The 18869-nt window shown below is 48.2% G+C and overlaps 1 protein-coding gene across 3 annotated transcripts in view; it reads left to right on the forward strand.

Annotated features, from left to right (window-relative positions):
* The window catches only part of Fstl4 (follistatin-like 4), a 427962-nt gene that overhangs the window by 373268 nt on the left and 35825 nt on the right, over positions 1-18869 (forward strand). For 2 of the 3 annotated variants that reach the window (XR_388477.4, NM_177059.3), the window contains exon 8: positions 11126-11246. Coding sequence is in view for 1 of the 3 variants with exons in the window: in NM_177059.3 (NP_796033.2) it covers positions 11126-11246 (121 nt within the window). In the remaining 2 variants the exon portion in view is untranslated. The remainder of the gene's footprint in view (positions 1-11125; positions 11247-18869) is intronic. The other variant, XM_006533539.4, reaches the window with a different exon arrangement.

Below are 18869 nucleotides of genomic sequence, written 5' to 3' on the forward strand. Positions count from 1 at the left end.
GGGAGGGTCAGGACTTCTATGAACACCTGTTGGAAGGGCTGCAGAAAGGAACGGCCCTGAATGGAGCTTCCTGCAACCAGGAAAAGCAAGAGAGAGCAGTAGAAAGGCCCCAGCTGTGGAGAGACCCCCACAAGGCCTGGAATGTTAATGTTAGCAGCCTTTGCTGTTTCCCCATAGACTCAGGGGAGCTACTGGGTTTTGGCCACAGAGTAATGTGACCAAATGCAGCCGTTTCACAGGACCAGAGACTTTCCAACCTAAACTTGAACGTGTCTCCAAGAAGAGTCCCAGGTAACCCAAGAAGGGACCCAGAACAAGCGGGAGGCCCATGGCTGATCTCGGGTCTTTCCTCCTCTCTAAGTTCACCCAGGACACATTCAGAGTGGCTACCGTGGTTCCTGCTCAAGGTTCTCCTCCATGTGGCTACGGCTCCATTGATAGGACTTTCACCTTGTCAGAAAGTCCCACCTGGACCCTTCAGGGCCTCTGCTGAAGTACTGCCCACACCAGTACCTCATATGCATATAGCTTCACCCCAAGCAGCTTATAAGAGCAGACAACCCCAAAAGAAGGCACGCCACACCCTGAAGAAGCAGCAGGGCTGAGTGCCAGCCACAGCAGCCCTTGCAAGAGGATCCCAGGTTACAATGTGCCTCCCTCTCGAAGAGGAAGTGATGGTTTCCACTCCAACCCAAGGTCCCTGGAGCCGATGACATTTGGCCTGCACTTGAGTTACTTCCAGACCACCTATTGGTTTCTTTACTGAAACAGCTATCTTTCTCCTGTGTCTCAGATCTGGCCCCGAGCTCCACTCACCTCAACCCTCGGGGACCTACGGCTACTGTCACTGACCCAGAAGCTGTCTTCTGCAGTCAGGCTGCCCCAGAGAGTGTGTTCACACTAACTGTCTGGGAGAGGAAGAAGAGGAGACCTTGATCCCCACACCCACTCCCACATCCACCCCCACCACCAGCCCATGCCATGATGCCCCCACAGGCTATCCCACTGTGAACATCAGAAGCCAGCAGCCAGAGCTTCCTATCTCTCTTCTATCCAAGTGACCCAGAAACTCTATGTCACTCATATAATGCCAGTAATAGGTGTCTCCCAGCAGCCAGAGCCCATGATAGCCCATGATAGTATTCATCCTGGAGGGAGTTACTCTGCCCAGACATAAGGATATCTTAGGAAACAGAAAGATGTCTACCATTTTAATGTCCTATTAGAAAGGGGGGAGGTTCTGCAGGGTCTGCCAATCCTGAGGGCCACACAGCTCAGTGATAAAAAAGCCACATTGGACTCTGGGATGTGTGTCTAAGTGTGTTTGTGTGTCTGTGTGTCCGTGTCCGTGTCCATGTGTGTGTGTGTGTGTGTGTGTGTGTCTGTGTGTGTGTCCGTGTGTGTGTGTGTGTGTGTGTCTATGTCTGTTTGTGTGTGTGTGTGTGTGTGTGTGTGTGTGTGTGTGTGTGTGTGTGTATGTGTGTATCCCGCACAGAAGCCATTTTGCTTTCTTGCCTAGATCACAAGAACCATGTCTCACCCTTCCCTGGCTAGCTTGTCCTGCACCCTCCCATCTCCTCAAGCTCAGAGCCAGGCTTTGGGGCTAAGCCTGGTCCATGTCAAAGGCAGCTAGCTGTATATGTTACCCCCCAGCCCCATGCTGGGCATCCGGAGGCAGGGGGTTGGATGCTGCCTCACTGTCTGCACAAAGCAAGCATACAAACCCACTCTGGGCCACAGTCTTCTGGTTCTCTAAGCACTCCAGGCTGAGTGAGGGATGCCCCGAACCCAGACTGTGTGTCACTGCCTGAATAGTGTCATGTGTCCTTTACCCCATGACTCCTTCATTCTCCCTGTCACCCAAAGTGTCATGGCACCTGCCCAATGAGGGGACAGAACAGGGACAGGGCATCCCTAAAGCTGCAGATGGTACCAGATCAGCAGAATCACTGAGTGTTGGTGTATTTTTCCTGTGGACTCCCAGCTGCTCCTGCCTTGTGGTAACTAACAGGTACCGGACTGGTCTCTTCGCAGCAACTGTATCCCTCCTCAGTACTGCATAAGGTGGGCAGGGTTAAACACTCAAAGGAGCTTCCTGGGGGCCTGTAGCCAGTCTGCCACCCAGTGGCACTCTTTGGGTTTAGTAACAGGACATAATACTTAGTGTCTGGCATTGCCATGCCCTGGGGCTGCCTCTGGCTGCCCCCTTCCCAACCTGCTTAAGGTCCTGAGGTCCGCCATCTGCATCCACTTGGCTGTGAGGTCAGGTATGAGGCTCTGACTTATTAGCTACTTCCCTCTGGCCCCAATGAGGACATTCCCGGGAGGAAAAAAAAAGTCTACGTGTGTGTGTGTGTGTGTGTGTGTGTGTGTGTGTGTGTGTGTATCTAAGGACCAAACCCAGGACCTTGTGCATGCTTAGCAAGTACTGTACCACTGAACTATACTCCCTGTCTCTCTTAGATTCTTCTCTTTAAAAAAGAAAAAAGTGAGGAGAGGGGTGATATGGGATAGCAAGGTGCCTCAGTGGGTAAAGACGGGCTTGCTGCCAAGCATGGTGAATCATTGCAACCACGTGCTAGGCAGAGATAACCAAGACTCTCAAGTTAACCTCTGCCCTTCACACCTGCACTCACCTATGTGCACACCAACACACACGCTGTGGTACACACACCCGTATCCACGCATATGCCTGTGTTACAGTATACAGGCCTGCATGCACACAGTACACACACCCGCATACACATATACTTGCTGTGAAATAAATAAATGTCTTTTAAAGATTTTAAAGACTTATCACACGCTCAGTATATTTCAAATAACGTAAAAGATCCAGTCTTTATTCAGTTGTTAGGTTTGAGGTTTCTGTGGGTTTGGCTTTTTTTTTTTCCTTCTTCTTTTCTTTTATTTTAACTGAAGCTCACTATTTGGGGCTTTCAACTGTTGGCAGGCAGAGTACAGTGATAAAAGCAGTGACACAAAGCCCACTAGAAGCAAGTGTCTGTGCCATTGTTTGAAGGGTCTGTTAAAAGGTTCCCGTTCCCCCATGGCTAAACTGTGTAAAACTGAGAACAAATATTTCTAATGAGGCATGTGCTTGGTCTCTCCAAATGTTTCTTTGGAAGTGAGTTATTTAAAAAAGAAAAGAGACCAAAAAGAAAATGATTTAGGAACTCATGACTCATTTCATTTTTATTGTCTTCGTATGAAGCAGTCGTGAATGCACTGTGGCGTGATGCGAGGCGTTTGATTAGCATGGAGAGCTGTTTGCCACACGGCAGACAGTAGCTGTCATTCTGCATTAAGATCATCTCATTAAACTCCTGGGTACATTTTGTTTTAAACTCTTGGAAAACACAGTGCTTGAAGGCGGGGCCAGTTCTTTCCAGCTTGGGTCACAGACCCTGGTGGTATCTAAACCTCCTGCCTTTTTTGATCTTTGGGTAGATTCACACTATTGGTGTGTTGTCCAGATTGATCCATGGGCTGGGGATGTGGGTTGGTGGATGGACTGTTTGTCTTGTTATGCACTGTTTGTGCATAACAAAGTGGGTTCAAAGTGGGTTCCATCCCCAGCACTGCGTAAACAGGGTGTGGTAACCGTAGCTCATAGGCAGTAGAGGCAGGAAGATAAGAAGTTGAAAGTCTTCTGTTTGCAAGTCAGAAGCCAGCCTGTGCCATGTGAGACCTTGTATTAAAAAGAGAAGAAAAGGGGCAGTCATGGAGGCCAGGTTTCAGGTCTGTGGTGTGCCAACTTGTGGACATGTGGGTCGACTGTCCCAAGTGCCTCCTCTGGCATTGGATCCCTGGGTACAGTCCTCCAGTTCACCTGTTCCTCTCTCTCAGTACTGCCTTCAGTACCTGACTAGACCCTCCATGCAGAGCCCACAGACTCACTGCCCAGCCAGTGGAGGAGGCTGACCAGTGTCCCCCTTGGTCACTGCAAGTTGGAGCCAAAGGATGCTCTCCAGAGCCTGCAGCCCCAGGACCACACCAGAACAGCTGCCTGCCTTGCCCTGTGCCCCACCCAGAGTACCTTCAGTGTTGTCTCTTTATTACTTTGTGTTGACTTTGTCCACTGCCCATGCTGCAGCCCTCATCCAGATACACAGCCTCATATCTGCTCAAGTCTGTAAGGGAACTTTCTGGGAGAAGCACATGTTCAGCTTGGAGAGGGTTTGTTTGTTGTAAATTAGGCTATCCTATAGCTCAGGTAGCTAAGGTTACCCTTGAACATCTGATCTTCCTGCCTCCTTCCACCTCCTGATTACTGGGATGACCAGCGTATACCACTACCCTTGCAAAAATGGAAGGGGTCAAATCCAGGGCTTCATGCATGCTAGGCGAGCATTCGCCAACTTAGTGAGACCCTCCCCCTGACATTTTCAGTTTGCAAAGATATTATTACTAACTCTTTTTCCAAATGGGTTGTACTGGTTTATAGCCCCTTCCAACAGTGTGTACAAGTTTTTAGTACCAGGTCAAGGGGGGGACTATCCTGATCAAAAATCTCTTAGTCCCTACCAAAAAAAAAAATGTAATTAAAAAAAAAGTCATCTTGGAATGGTCTAATGACATTAGTTGGCTATCGTGGAACAGGTTGGAATCAGGGGTTATTACCCCATTAAGCCTTCTCAGCCTGGGGACTTGTGACCCAAGTGCACTTGGAGGAGGAATTCCTTGCAGATGAAAAACAATTGATTCAAGTGAATCTGGGGCTTCAGTTGATGCTGTCATGCACATCGTGATACCCAAGTCCCTTCACATCCCTTGTACACTCTGACAATTAGCCATGGACCCAAAGCCCCACTTAGGGGCTCAGGTACCTGGTCATAGGGCCCAACAGCTGCCAGTTATACCTCATGACACTCCAACCAGAGGAGTGTTATCTGTTCTCTGAGAATAAGCAAGCTCAGAGCAACCTCTCTGAGGAGCCTCCAGTGGCAGGGACATAGGCACATGTATACACCCAGATGTTCACATGTGTCCCCTGTTTATGGCTTTCCAGAACCCAGAAAACTGGGCCAGAACCTCCTGTGTGAGTTTTATACCAAGTTAAGGTGACACAGACACGCATGCACATACACGACTAAAACCAGTCCTAACTCTGGGGTTCCTAAACCAGACTCAGGGTCAGTGATTTGCGAGAAGGATTCACAGAACCCACTGGAAGCTGGGAGCCTCCAAGGTGACAGTTTCCAGCACGGAAAATACAGGAGTAAATCTGTCAGAAGAGGCCATCAGGAGAATCCAGAGTTTCAAGCAAGCTGCCTCCTGAGGCCCTTCCCAGTGAAGCCCCAGATGAGCTGTTTTCTGTCATCAGGATACACTAGTGTGGCCAGTCCTTGGTGTCCAGAGATCTTTCTGGAGCTTCATCATAACCTGCCCTGGAGATGACTTTGGTTTAGCCTGCAACCCCTCAGGAAGCAAGATAGTCCCCCACTTGGCCTGAAGACCCCACATAAACAAAGATTCCTAAGAACACTCTAGGGACTTAGGCGCCATCTTTCTACCGAGGAGGTCAAGAGTTAGCAGTTTCTTTGAGTGGTGGAAAATCTTGATGGCATACACCATAAGGAACAGCATCCTAAGGTGCATGCCTCCCTCCAGTCAGCTGTCATACCAGAGTTCGTTATGTGGCATGAACCCCTTCCTCAGCTCACCAAGGACAACACAGTGATGGAGAAATATGAGATACCTACCTTCTTTGAGCTCACAGTCAAGGGGCGAGTAGTCACTCAAGCCATCCGGTGACCACACATACCCCGAGGTCTTGAAGAAGCTGGGAACTTTCCTTCCAGAAGGAGGTGCCTTCTTACGTACCTCTGATCCCCTTTCCTGGTCTTGAACCTGAAATGAGCAGGACAACCCACGCCTGGGAGCCTGGGGTGCCTACAACTGCATAGTTACCCTCTTCAGTCTTCAGTGGCCACCCAGAATGTTGCTGCAATATCCTTTAAACAGATCTTGAGCAAGAGAACAGGTTTGACAGGTCTCTGCAGAGTGTCAGCTCTACTCTTGGAGGAACTGGGAGAAATAAGACAACATTCCCCCCCCCCCACATAAGTGACCGGCTATAGAGAACTGGTAGGTTGGTGAGTGTGTGTGTGTGTGTGTGTGTGTGTGTGTGTGTGTGTGTGTGTGTGTGTAGGACAGCGGATAACTTGCAGGAGTTGATTCTTTCCTTCTACCATATAGGTCAGATCATCAGGTGTGGTTAAGGGCTTTTAACTACTGATGCATGAACCCACCCCTTGAACTTGAACTTTTAATCCTGTCTATAATTCCAGTGCCATGCCAGGATTATAGATATACAATACTATGCCCTGTTCATGCAGAGCTAGGGATCGGGCTCAGGGCTTTTTCATGTTCAAAACATGTGTTTGTAGGGATGCTGTATGTTTATACCAATGCATGCATGGGAACTCCAATTGGTCTGGATACTAAACATGTGATTCTTATGTCTCTGAGTATTGGCTACCACACGTCACTCTCAGTGGGGAACATATTGACTAGCGAGATACCAGGACGAGTGATATTTTAGGAGCTAGAATCAAGCCAATGTGAAATCAGACAACCCTGCTTATACCCTCTTCCCCGAAGAGAGCCAGGGGGACTCTTTGGGTTTGTATGTTTATTAGTGCTTTGTCTTTATGTATATGTATGCACTGTGTGCATGTCTGGTACCCAGGAGACCAGAAGAGAGTGTCAGATCTCCTGGAGCTGCAGTTAGAGATGGTGGTGAGCTGTCATGTGGGTCTTGAACCTGGATCCTCTGGAAGAGCAGCCAGTGCTTTTAACCACTGAGCCATCTCTCCAGCCCCCTCAGTGACGCTTCTTGGAAGAGCAGGGTTGGGACGTTCTGAGTAAATGTCTCCAAGCTGAGCTTCAGCTTGTAACTTTGACAGTATGGTTAAGCTGAACTTTAGTGTCACCCTGGAGTCCTCGTGTTTAGTGCTGAGTCACCAGATACTCAGCCTTGGTGGCTCATTGTGGCATTACTTATTCCTGACTCTAGTGTGTCACTATGGAAGCATCCCCCACCTCCTCTCGCTTAACTACTGTTTAATACTGAAGTCTCATCTAATTACTTTCTCTAATAAGGGCAAATACTTAGAAAATCGCTTTTTAATAGACAAACATCATGTCTTTAAGTAAAATTGTCTCTTTCCCCCCAAAATGGATGTGCACCCATACAAAGAATGGTCTAATCTGGCATCTGTTTATTTCTGGAAGGAACTTTGATTTTGCTAATACATTTCTATGTATCAGAGGAAAAAAGCTATCCATTAAAAAACAATTACAGAGATGCAATCAAGCATTGATAGCAGTATTCAGACACATCTCAGGAAGCATTCAGAAGAGGAAAGATTGCAGGCTTAGTTTTATGTAGCTTCTTATAAATCAATGTTTAAAGTAATTCTCTCACATCCAATGAGGTAATTTGATTTCTGCAGCCAGTATTCATATCCAGAAAACAATATGCATTTCGTTCTGTAATTATATGATGTCTATTGTTTTAGCCTAGAGAGATTATTTTATTTATTACAGAGGCGGGCTCTCCCTGAGCTGACACCACAGGCGGCGATGTGCTCTGTACTTAACAAAAGAGCTGTGAAGCATCTGGCCAGCTCTCTGGTCCCCTCCAGGCTGGTACAGTTCCTCCCACTGGCTCACTACTCCAGGAGTATGCTCCTCTTACAGGAAACAAGGACTTGTTCTTGAGAGGCAAGAGAAGCAGGCGGAGGCTAAAGACTCTTTCAGGGGTGCACAGTCAACAGTCTGGGGTTCTGCACAGGGATTTCTATCTGCTGCTGCCCTGAGACAAACCTCCAGTCTATCCTTGAAGGATAAGCCCTGACCTGGAGGATGTAGAAGCACTGAGTCCCTCGGAGGGCTACACCACAGAGAAGGGTTAGGCAGGGCGTGGGAACAGAATTATACGGGAGGATGGCTCAGTCAGCAAAGTGTCTAAGGTTGATGAGGACCTAAGTTCAACCCCTGGAGCCCATGGGTGAAGCCACATGTGGAGTGTATGTTTGTCATCCCAGCGCTGGGAAGGAAGAGGCAGAAGGATCCTGGGGTTCCCTGGCCAGCTAGTACAGCCACATCAGCAAGCTGCAAGCCAATGCAGAGATCCTTAGGTGCCGCCCTGTGTGGACCTCTTACCCCTATATGTATCTGCACGTACACAAATGTACATATGCACAAATACTTAGGACCAATCCAGTTGTCCTTCTGCCACCCCCTTTGTTGTGACCGATCCCACGTTTTGACCTTGCACAGCTAATCAACACTTAATCAGATATGAAGGCCAGAGTGGGACACCCAGACTCCATCCCAGAAAGTCAGAATGCGACTGTAATAAACACCACAGAATGTGAACTGCTGGCTTCAGCTCTGGGGACACAGCAGGGACCACAGAGTCTAAGTGTCCCCTCCTCCTTGTGCAGCTTAAATTGAGTGGGTTTCACAGGTGGCAAACATAGTAACAAGGCATTGTGATGCAGAGAAGAGAAGAAGGGGTTGGAATGGCAGTCGGGTGAGAGGTGAGCACCCTTGGAGGAGATAGAGATAAGTGACAGCCTTGGAAGGACAGGGAGGACAGGGACTGCAAGTGGAAGACTCCAGTCATCCTGTAAAGGATGGGCAGGCACCTAAGACAAGGGCAGAGTGGGAAGCCATGGGAGGGCCAGGGCAGCATTGTCACTGTCCCCCAGGCCAGGTGAGGATGTGCGCCCTCTGGCGTTTGCTTGAAAAAAACCTGTTCTGTGGGAAGCCATGTGGGTGAGCACACTGCAGGGAAGACAGGTAGGGGGTCTCTGCTCCACAGATGAGACCAAGGTGGCTGGGTGCAGGGTGTCACGATAGAGGCTGTAAGAGAGAGCAGGTGTTTTCAAATAGATCCTACAGACTACCCCCATGGGACTGGGTGTCTGTATGTTTGGGCATTTTCCCAGAAGATAAAACTAGGTGATATAAATTTGAGATGTTCAAGTCCTTCATATAAAATGGGACAGCATTTGCAGGCCTATACATACCCGCCCCTGAACCATCTCTACATAATGTGTGTGGTGTGGCATGCTGTAGAGGCTAGCTCAACAGTTATTGTGTTATACTCTTCAGGGAATGTTGACAAGTCTGGACAGGCAGCATTTTTCCTGACTATTTTCTCTGCTAACTATCTCTAGATATAGAACACTGGCAATCGGGCGTGGTGGGGAGCTAGCCACTGACTCGAGTAACCTCTTGAATTCTGTGTGCTGACGTTAATGGGGTACCACTCTCAGGTGATCCCTGGGAGTTTGACTTTAGACAGCCACCTCACCTAGACACCTTCTAAGCCTCCAAAATGCTGTGACATGGGTAACTAGCAACCCTGACAAAGTGGGGACCATAGGAAGGGACCACTGGAGCCTAAGATTACCTTCAAGGACTCTAAAAAGACTGTGACGAGGAGGGTCAAGAAAAACTCAAATGGAGCTGGGCGTGGTGGCGCACTCCTTTAATCCCAGCACTCGGGAGGCAGAGGCAGGCAGATTTCTGAGTTCGAGGCCAGCCTGGTCTACAGAGTGAGTTTCAGGACAGCCAAGGCTACACAGAGAAACCCTGTCTTGAAAAACCAAAAAAAAAAAAAAAGAAGGAACAAAAGAAAGAAAGAAAGAAAAAAAGAAAGAAAGGAAGGAAGGAAGGAAGGAAGGAAGGAAGGAAGGAAGGAAGGAAGGAAGAAAAACTCAAATAACCCTGCACTAGACCCAGCAAGTGGCTCTGGCTCTGAGCCTTAGGGTGGAGTCTGACTGCATCTGACCATGTGGAGCATTGAGTTTCCCTCCCCACTGCTCCCCCTAATGATGAGCTACACGTGCCCTAACACACACACACACACACACACACACACACACACACACACACAGAAGGGGCTGCAATACACTTATATTCTGATTCAGGAAACAGACAGAAATCTGTCATCTCAGTATTGATCAGCCTTTAGTTTTTTCATCAGCAACTCAGGGGTGAGCCCTTAGGGCTGTTGTGACACAGGATAAGTCAGCTATCTGCTGTGTTCTTTATGGCCGAGGCTTCTACGGAACAGTAGGAATGGACTCTTTTAAGCAAAGTGATGTTTCACAGTCAGGGTGCAGCATTCCAGAAGCCTCCAAGATGAGAGCATGGTGAGCCATTTTTTTTACTAATTTGGAAAGCAGGAGCCATGTTCACTATCAACCTTCCTGTCACTATTTTGTGCCTTTCTCTCATCCCTCATTGAGTTAAGTTAGCCCAAAAGCATCTTTTTTCTCTTTCTCTCTCTCCTTTGAAATATGAGTTCTTATATCCCAGACTGGCCTTGAATGTGCAATGTAGCTGAGGATGGCCTTAAACTCCTCCTCATACCTCTCTGAGACTCTGGGTCACTTCCTGTGGAAACCCTGGGAATGGCTGGCGCTCTCTCTCCCTGGCTCTCGCTCTTTTTCTCACTCTGTGTGTGTGTCTGTGTGTGTGTGTATGTGTGTGTGTGTGTGTGTGTGTGTGTGTGTGCACGCGCAAGTGCCTACCTGCCTGTCTGTCTGTCTCTGTCTCGTCCTGCCTTGCTCTCTCACCCTGCCTTGTTTTGGTTTGATTTGTTCGCTGTTCCTATCAGTCTGTCTCTCTTCCCTTGGGTGACTCTGACCCCATAAGTTACCCATATGCACTTGGGATCTGGATGGAATTGAACCCTGGTTAAGCAAACTGGAGTCCGTAGATGCCGCCAAACACGCCACACTCATTCATATGCATGTCTTCTCAGCTATTATCATGCTATCATGGCAGAGTCAAGGGGTTGACAGAAACCAGAAGACTGGGGAGGCTGACATGGTTCCTACCTAGCCCTTTAAGAAGGTTTGTCAGCCCTAGCTCTCAACAAGGTCCTCCCTCCAGAATCAAGCCTTGTACCAGGTGAGCGAGATTCCTGTGAAACAAGCCAGCGTCTCCAGGACCTAAAGGGAGTTGGAGGCGGAAGATGTCACGGAGGTGACAAAGGAGGAGGTGCCAGGGAGGGAGGTGTCTTTCCTGGAAAACTAACTCACCGGCTGTCCAGTCTGCTCCACAGAGAAGTGAATCTCATCACGATTCTTTTGCCCCACAGGACTTTGGCGAGGATGGTTCCCTGTACATCACCAAGGTGACCACAGTCCACATGGGCAACTACACCTGCCACGCCTTGGGCCATGAGCAGCTGGTCCAGACCCACGTCCTGCAGGTGAATGGTTAGTAAATGGCTCCATGCATGTTGTCCCCTCCAAGCACCCTCCACGCCTCTCCGAGCAAACCTCATGCTCTCTTGCATTTTGTCTTGTTAAAGGCATACGTAGCCCATCTGCTGTGATGAAGGGAAAAGCTTAGAAAGTACTGGGTCTGGTTTACCCAAGGCTTCCTCCAGTGAAATGAATCCAAGTGCTGGGGGAGGGGACTTGGGGATGAGTGAGTCACACAGCCAAGTTACCCTGGGCTTCTCTGAGGCCCCAGTGGCCACTGTGAAGTGTGGAGCCTGCGTGGACTACAGGCAGCATGATCCCTTGATCTCTGGATCTAGGGATTGCAGAACCTGCGTCCAAGCAGGCCACCAATGCTCTTACAGGTGACGTGACACCACGTCGCTGTGCATCTAAGGGGCATTACTCCTTTCAGCAGCCCTTCTCCCACAGGGCCCCTTGAGCCTCCTCCTCTCAGGCTGTCAGAGAAGATTGGCAGGTTTGGAAGGATCCTTCAAACTCACTCAGGTTCCAGTGTTGCCAGCCATCTTGAAAGCTGGAAAGAACTAACCCCTCCTCACTACCCCTACCCCCACCAAGCAGTTCTGCAAGCCAGAGTCTATGAGCCTGATGCATTTGTATCTGGCCCTGAAATAAGCACCTTACATAGACTCTCAAGCAGACAGCCTGCCACTTGCCTGGGGCCACATAACTGTGTTCTGGAGTGAGAGCCTACCTCTATGACACACTGCTGGTCATCTCAGCCTGGCCCCATCCACCATCAAAATAAGCCCCATTTTCCTATCCTGGACCATTAGGGCAATTAGCCTTGTCCCACGAAGCCCAGCTGTTGCCAGCGGGCCTGGAGCAGGCTCTGGGGCATCAGGGAAGAGCGAGATGTTTTCAACTCTGTCCCCAAATCCTCAATGACAGCAGGTGCTTGGGACATCTCCCAGCAGAAAGTGAATGAGGTGTCAAGAGTGATGACATCCTGAGATTCACCTTCACTGACCTCAAGGATTCAGGGTGAGCAGCAAGCCATCTGGGGAGGCTGGGCATCTTCAGCTTGCTCTCTTTACCCTGATGGTCCTCAGAACCATGCCCTAATTGTTGAAAGATTCGAGAGTTCTCTCCTAGCTAAAAGAAGGGCCATTGACACAGTCGGGAGAATATGCTGGGAGCTGGGCACTTTGTGATTCACTTCCTACTTTATTGTATGGCCTGCTGGATGACTTCTGGGCTGGTCCTGTAGGGCATTATAGTTCCTGGCACTCCAGAAGGCAGTTGGTGTAGCACTCAACGCCCTCATGGGATCACCTGAAGTAGACCCTGTTATTGTCCCCAAGGAATACAAGGTAATGGCCTGCTGACCCCAGAAAAAGGCAGGAAGTTTTCAAAATACTACAAAGGTTAAAGTTATATCAGACTTGGAAGGAACCAAGTGGAATCTATATGGAAAGACAAGGAAGATAGGATGGGCTAAAAGCTATAATTAAAGTGGGAACATTTACTGGATATCTACTGTGTGCCATTCCTATCTTACAAGACAAGCCGGGCTGTAGTGGTGCACGCCTGTAATCCTAGCACTTGGGAGGCAGAGACAGGTGGATTTCTAAGTTCGAGGCCAGCCTGAAGTCACTAAAGGAATCTTCCAGAAGTCAGTCTACAGAGTGAGTTCCAGGACAGCCAGGGCTACACAGAGAAACCCTGTCTCGAAAAACCAAAAAAAGAAAAAACAAGACAAGGACACTGGGACTCTGAGAACTGGGTGACTTGCCCTTACCTCACACCCACACAGTTGGTAGCTACAAACAGACTTGATAATACCCTGGGCCAATGACTACTGGGATGCTATGATGCTGCCCTTCGATAATCTGGATGTAGGGTATAGAGTAGGCATTTGTGGGTCTCTGGACTACATAGCCTGAGGAAACAGAGGGCAAGAGCCCTGTATCCTGTGTCTCCAAGCCTAGTGCACATAGCTAGGTGTCACCCAGCTCCCCAGAGGGCTCAGTGACTCCTGATGTTGCATAGTTTCCAGGAAGGAGGACTGGGTCACTAAAGGAATCTTCCAGAAGTAGAAGGACAAAGATCTTTGTGGGCTATGGCTTGACGTTTGTGGTGGTTTGAATATGTTTGGCCCAGAGAATGGCACTATCTGGAGGCGGTGTGGCCTTGTTGGAGTAGGTGTATCACGGTGGTCATGGGCTTTAAGATCCTCATCCTAGCTGCCTAGAAGCCAATCTTCTCCTGGCTTCCTTTGGATGAAGATATAGAACTCTCAGCACCTCCAGCCCCATATCTGCCTAGATGCTGCCATGCTCCCACCTTGATGATAATCAACTCTAACCTCTGAACCTGTAAGCCAGCCTCAGTTCAATGTTGTCCTTTATAAGAGTTGCCTTGGTCATAATGTCTATTCACAGCAGTAAAACCCTAACCAAGACAGAGATTGGTACCAGGGACTGGGGTATCACTGTGATAGACCTAACTATGCTTTTGTTTAGAAGAATGTGGATTTGGGGACTTTAGATTTGGAAGCAGTGGAATGCTTTTAGGGGGCTTAATGGACTATCCTAGTAGGAATGTGGAAGACTTTGTTGCTAAGGGTGATTTGAACTGTGGAAGCCTGGCTCTAGAGGTCTCAGAGGAGAAGAATTTTAATATGTGGCTGAGAGTCTGTTCCGTTATATTTTGGTGAAGACTGTGGCTGCTTTTTGCCCTTGTCTGAAGAGTCTACCTGAGGCTAAAGAAAAGAAATTTATATTCATTGTACTGACAAAGGAAGTCTCAAAAAAGCCCAACAAAGACTGTTCTCTGGTTAAGTCTCATGAAGAGCATTTTGAACAAGTGTAGCAAGCTTAGAAAGGAAAAACATAAAATGTATAGTTGAAATAATAAAAGGACATGAGAAAGTGAAATGGAGCTGAAACCTATGTCCAAAGAGATAAACAGATTAAGGGGGTGGTGACTTTGTGACAAGATCCCACCCAGCTAAGCTTATTGTTTATATGTTTGTTATTGAACAAGGAACAGTTAGTTATATCATGTTGAGTGTTATTATTACTTGGTTATTGTTTTCACTTGGATATTTAATCTGGAATGAACTACAATTCAGTAATGAAAGACACAGATCTTTTGATCCAGATCTTGAGGAGCAGTGGTCACGAAAAGCTTAGGCTCAGGCATGGTGGTACACACATTTCATCCCAGGAGACAAATCAAGCAGATCTCTGAGGTCAAGGCAAGCCTGGGACAGAGCACATTCTAGGTGAAAAAAAAAAGCTTAAGTCCAGCCGTGGTACTACATGCCTTTAATCCCAGCATTCAGGAGACAGAGCCATGTAAATCTCTGAGTTCAAGATCAATCTACAGAGCAAATTCCAGGACAGCCAAGCTTAGGCAGTGATGGAGATGAAAACAGAAAGCTAGTAATAGAATAAGGGGGTTGGGGGGGTGGCGTGTTCCAGACCCAGCAAGCAGAGAACTCAGCAGCTCCAGCCATGTGGCTCTGGCTTTAGAGTCAAGAATATATGGGACTACTGGGACAATTGATGCTGGTTAGCTGGAGCTAAGAATTTATCAGCAATTAAGGAGACCAGCATTATTGAGGTGATACCTTCTGGGAAGTGTTTTCTGAGATCATAAAGAAGCTGTGTTCCAAAGATAGCCAAGGTTGTAGCTGTGCTTGGTAATGTATTAGAGTCATCCAGGTGGTACTGGTTTTGAAGGCATGAAGGAATCATGAAGAGCAGCTGAGGCTTGACACTGTGAGAGGCCGTGGAAGGTCATTGGTGAAGGTGCAGCCTTAGTTGCAGTTGATGGCCAGGCTTGAAGGGGTCATGCAGAAAAGTAGAGGCTTGGCACCATGAAGAGAGCCTATGAAAGCCTATTGGTAAAGCCTAGTTGCAGCAGAAGACCCCAGAGTATTTGAGATGCCCGTACCATGACCATGGGATAATCACCAAGAACAGTTGCAGCAGTGGAGTGGAGTCAACCAGAACCTAGAGCACTACAGAGGGTAGTCACCTAAGCCCTTGGAAGAGCCCAGATCAGGTGTGGATCCCAGACATTGAAACAAGAAGCTGTGAAGTTAAAGTTGCCTTGGAGAGCCAAAGATGTTAAAGATGCCAGAGCCATGGGATACCTGCTGAGGAAAGCTGCTAACAGGGAATAGAACCAGCCCTGGGGGAAAAAGTTTGTTGAAGTCAACAAAGATGAAAAAGGAGTTGGAGATCAGAAGACCACTTTGACATCAGACATTGAGATGCAGAGTTTGGAGTTTGTCCAGCTGGTTTCCTGTCTTGCTTTGAGAGTTACAGTTAAGTGATTAGATAAATCACAGAAGGGACTTTGAACTTTGGACTTTTTAACATTGTTGAGACTGCTGTAGACTATGGGAACTTTTGAAGTTAAACTAAATGTATTTTGCATTATGCTATATTTAGGTATAGCCCCCATAGACTCATATGTTTGAATAAGCCTATGAAGGCCAGGGAGTGGGATGTAGTGGTTGGAATATGTTTGGCCCAGGGAGTGGCACTATTTGGAGGTGTGGCCTTATTGGAGTAGGTGTGTCACTATGGGAGTGGGCTTTAAGACCCTCATCCTCACTGCCTGGAAGCTAGCTTTCTAGCAGCCTTCAGATGAAGATGTAGAACTCTCAGCTCCTCCTGCATCATGCATGCCTGGATGCTTCCATGCTCCCACCTTGATGATAATGGATTTAACCTCTGAACCTGTAAGCCAGCCCCAATTAAATGTTGTCCTTTATAAGAGTTGCCTTGGTCATAGTGTCTGACAGCAATAAAACCCTAACTAAGACAGTGCTGAAGAAGGGAACCTCTGTGCAGGACACTAGAAGGCTAGGAGGGTCCTGGTGGTTCTCAGAGGGCTCTCTGACTTGCTTAAGAGTCTTCTGAAAAAGGAGAGGATATGGGTAGTCACATTGGCCTGTCATTTTCACCTTCCCCCCGCCCCCCAGTTGAGGGTATGAAAGATGGCCCTGGGCAGCTAGGGTGAAGTTTGGTACAGCTCCACAGCTGTGCTGTTGGAGGTCTGGTTTGATCCCTTCCAGGTCTGGCAGTAAGTTGCTTTGGAAAAATACAGGATACAGGACAGGCAGACTTGGGGGAGACTTTGGATTTATCTTAAGCCACATTTAGTCATAGTAGACATTAATGTTCAAAGCTAGAGGCCACTTGCAGGACCTCCAGTACATTCATTATACAGATGGGAAATGGAGGCCCAGAGAAAATTACCCCACCCAAAAACAGGTTGTTTCCCACTAGAGCCACGCTGCTCTCAAGCTGTTTGGTAACAGAGATTCCCATACACAGAGTGGGCTACCTTTTGGGATCCCCCCATTTCTGTGGCAGCCTAACCTAGCTGCATAAAGGAACCCTTCCAGAAAGCTATACACAAATTATTAGTATAACTTCCCTATAGCCCAGGCTTCCAGAGAGGAGGCCCCCAAACTGACATGATTTATAACTTCCTGCAAAGTCCCTGCATTGCTTTCATGGGAAGGAGCGAGAACTTTAGACATCGATGATTAATCCATTAAATTAAAAATACCTTCGACCTCCCCACAGTTCAGACAAGTAGTGATTCATCCCCCAAACACAATAATCATCTTCAAATCTGCTTATTACTCCAGCTTGGTACTTTAGTGATTTCTTACTTAAGAACATGTTTATACCGCCTAAACCTTGGCAACGAGAGACTTTTTCCAAAGAAAATGGCCTTGGTGCTATGGATACAAATGGAGTGTGGGTAGGTTTGTGGGTGTGGGTGTGTACACCTGCATTTGGAGGCCAGAGGTCAACTTCAGGGTCGTTCCTGCGAAGACACCCACCTTACTATTTTTGAGACACAGTCTCTCACTGGCCTGGAGCTTACCAACCAGCCGAGGCAAGCTGGATGGATGGATGGATGGCTGGATGGATGGCTGGATGGATGTGGATGGATGTCAGGCCATCCAGAGAACCCCAGGGACCACCTACCTTTCTCCTCCTCTTGGCTTACTGGGGTTACAAGCATGAACCACCACACCCTGCCTTTTTATGTGGGTTCTGTGGTTGGAATCCAGGTCTTTGTGTTTGTGAGGCAAGGCACTCTACCAATTGAGCTGTCTCCCCAGCCCCTGAATGTTTTCATATGAAGGTTTTACAATATAAAAGAAAATATCTTTGTCTGGGGTAGCTTAGTTTCGTAATCTTTTTCATGTACAGAAGATGAAGGGTGGGGACTAGGAGCTGGGATATGCATGACCTAGGACAGTTGTGTCCTTACCATGCTACTGAAAGCTGGCATCTGCATTTTGCTCTGACAAGACCCATGTGAGTGCTTCACAGCCTAGGGTTCTCCTCAGGACCTGCCTGTTCCGGTAGACTCTACAGAGCTGGCATTAGGTATGGCCAAATCTTATGGCTGCAGGGATCAGGGCTGGGTGGGTGCAGACCTGGTGCTTACTCAGAGCCTGGCCCACACCCATGGGAGAACTGTTTGGTTTTCTGAATGCCCACCCAACTGAACTGTGATTTTTTTTTTCAATTCCTCACGCTAGTTTTATCCTCAACAAATGCTGAATTTTTAGAGCAAGACAGTATCCTTGGCAAAGCTGCCTGGTGCCAAGCTTTGCCTTCCATGTTGCACCTCAGGATAGAATAGGAGCTGAGGAGGCCAAGGGGCTTCTGGTCCTGCCTCTACCCAGGTGCCCAGGATAGCCCACAGGGCATGTGTGCACCTCACACGAGTACACACACATGCACACACACACACACACGTTGGTGATAAATGACCTCGCTGTGCTCTGTCACTCCACTCTACCTCAGCTACTCTGGGAGGATGCTGAGAAGAACTGACCCACTGGCTCATGAAGGATCGTGGCAATTTACTGTTCCCATGATCCCAAATACCCGAATGCAACTCATACCCGTGGTTTGTATTCCACACACAGACACACTGTAGTCCAGCCAGCCAATCTCTGAGCCTCTTTGGCTACACATCCCACCCCCTCATCCCAGCTTCACCAGCTCCTCGGCTTCCCAGAGTTGCCCTCTTAACTTCCTGGTGTGTACTTGTTCTATTTATTGAGAAATGTGCGTTTCCCCACCCCCTTACTCACTATATATCTCCCAGCCCATTCAACAAATCAGCATGCTTTGGCGTGCCCTGTCTGCGTGGGGGCGTGGCCATGGGCAAAAAACAAAAAACAAACAAACAAACAAACAAACAAACAAACAAAAAACCACTAAGGAAGAAGTTTCTTAAAGAACAGAAGGAATAAGGAGAACCAGAGTAAATGTGCATGATTTACGTAGGATGGCAGGAAAAAGATGGAGAGAGGGGTGTTAAAAGGGGGGGTGTCAAAGGTGACCCCAAATGTTCTGGCAAGGGAAGTCTGCCCTTTACTGAAACAAGGGTAAGCCGTTGGGGGAAGACAGATCATGAACTCACTCGGCCATGAGCAATGTGTGGTGTCCACCGACAGACACCCTGTGGAGTGGGGTGCAGATGGGCATCTAAGTTCTCTTTAAGGGCAAGGTCTGAGCTGGAGGGATGCATTTCAGCTGTTTCGGGAGACAGATGTCAAGTCTGTGGATGGGTTTGGGCCACCAGAGGGTGGAGACCTGC

This window comes from Mus musculus, chromosome 11, assembly GCF_000001635.26.
Source record: "Mus musculus strain C57BL/6J chromosome 11, GRCm38.p6 C57BL/6J".
Classification (NCBI taxonomy): Eukaryota; Metazoa; Chordata; class Mammalia; order Rodentia; family Muridae; genus Mus; species Mus musculus.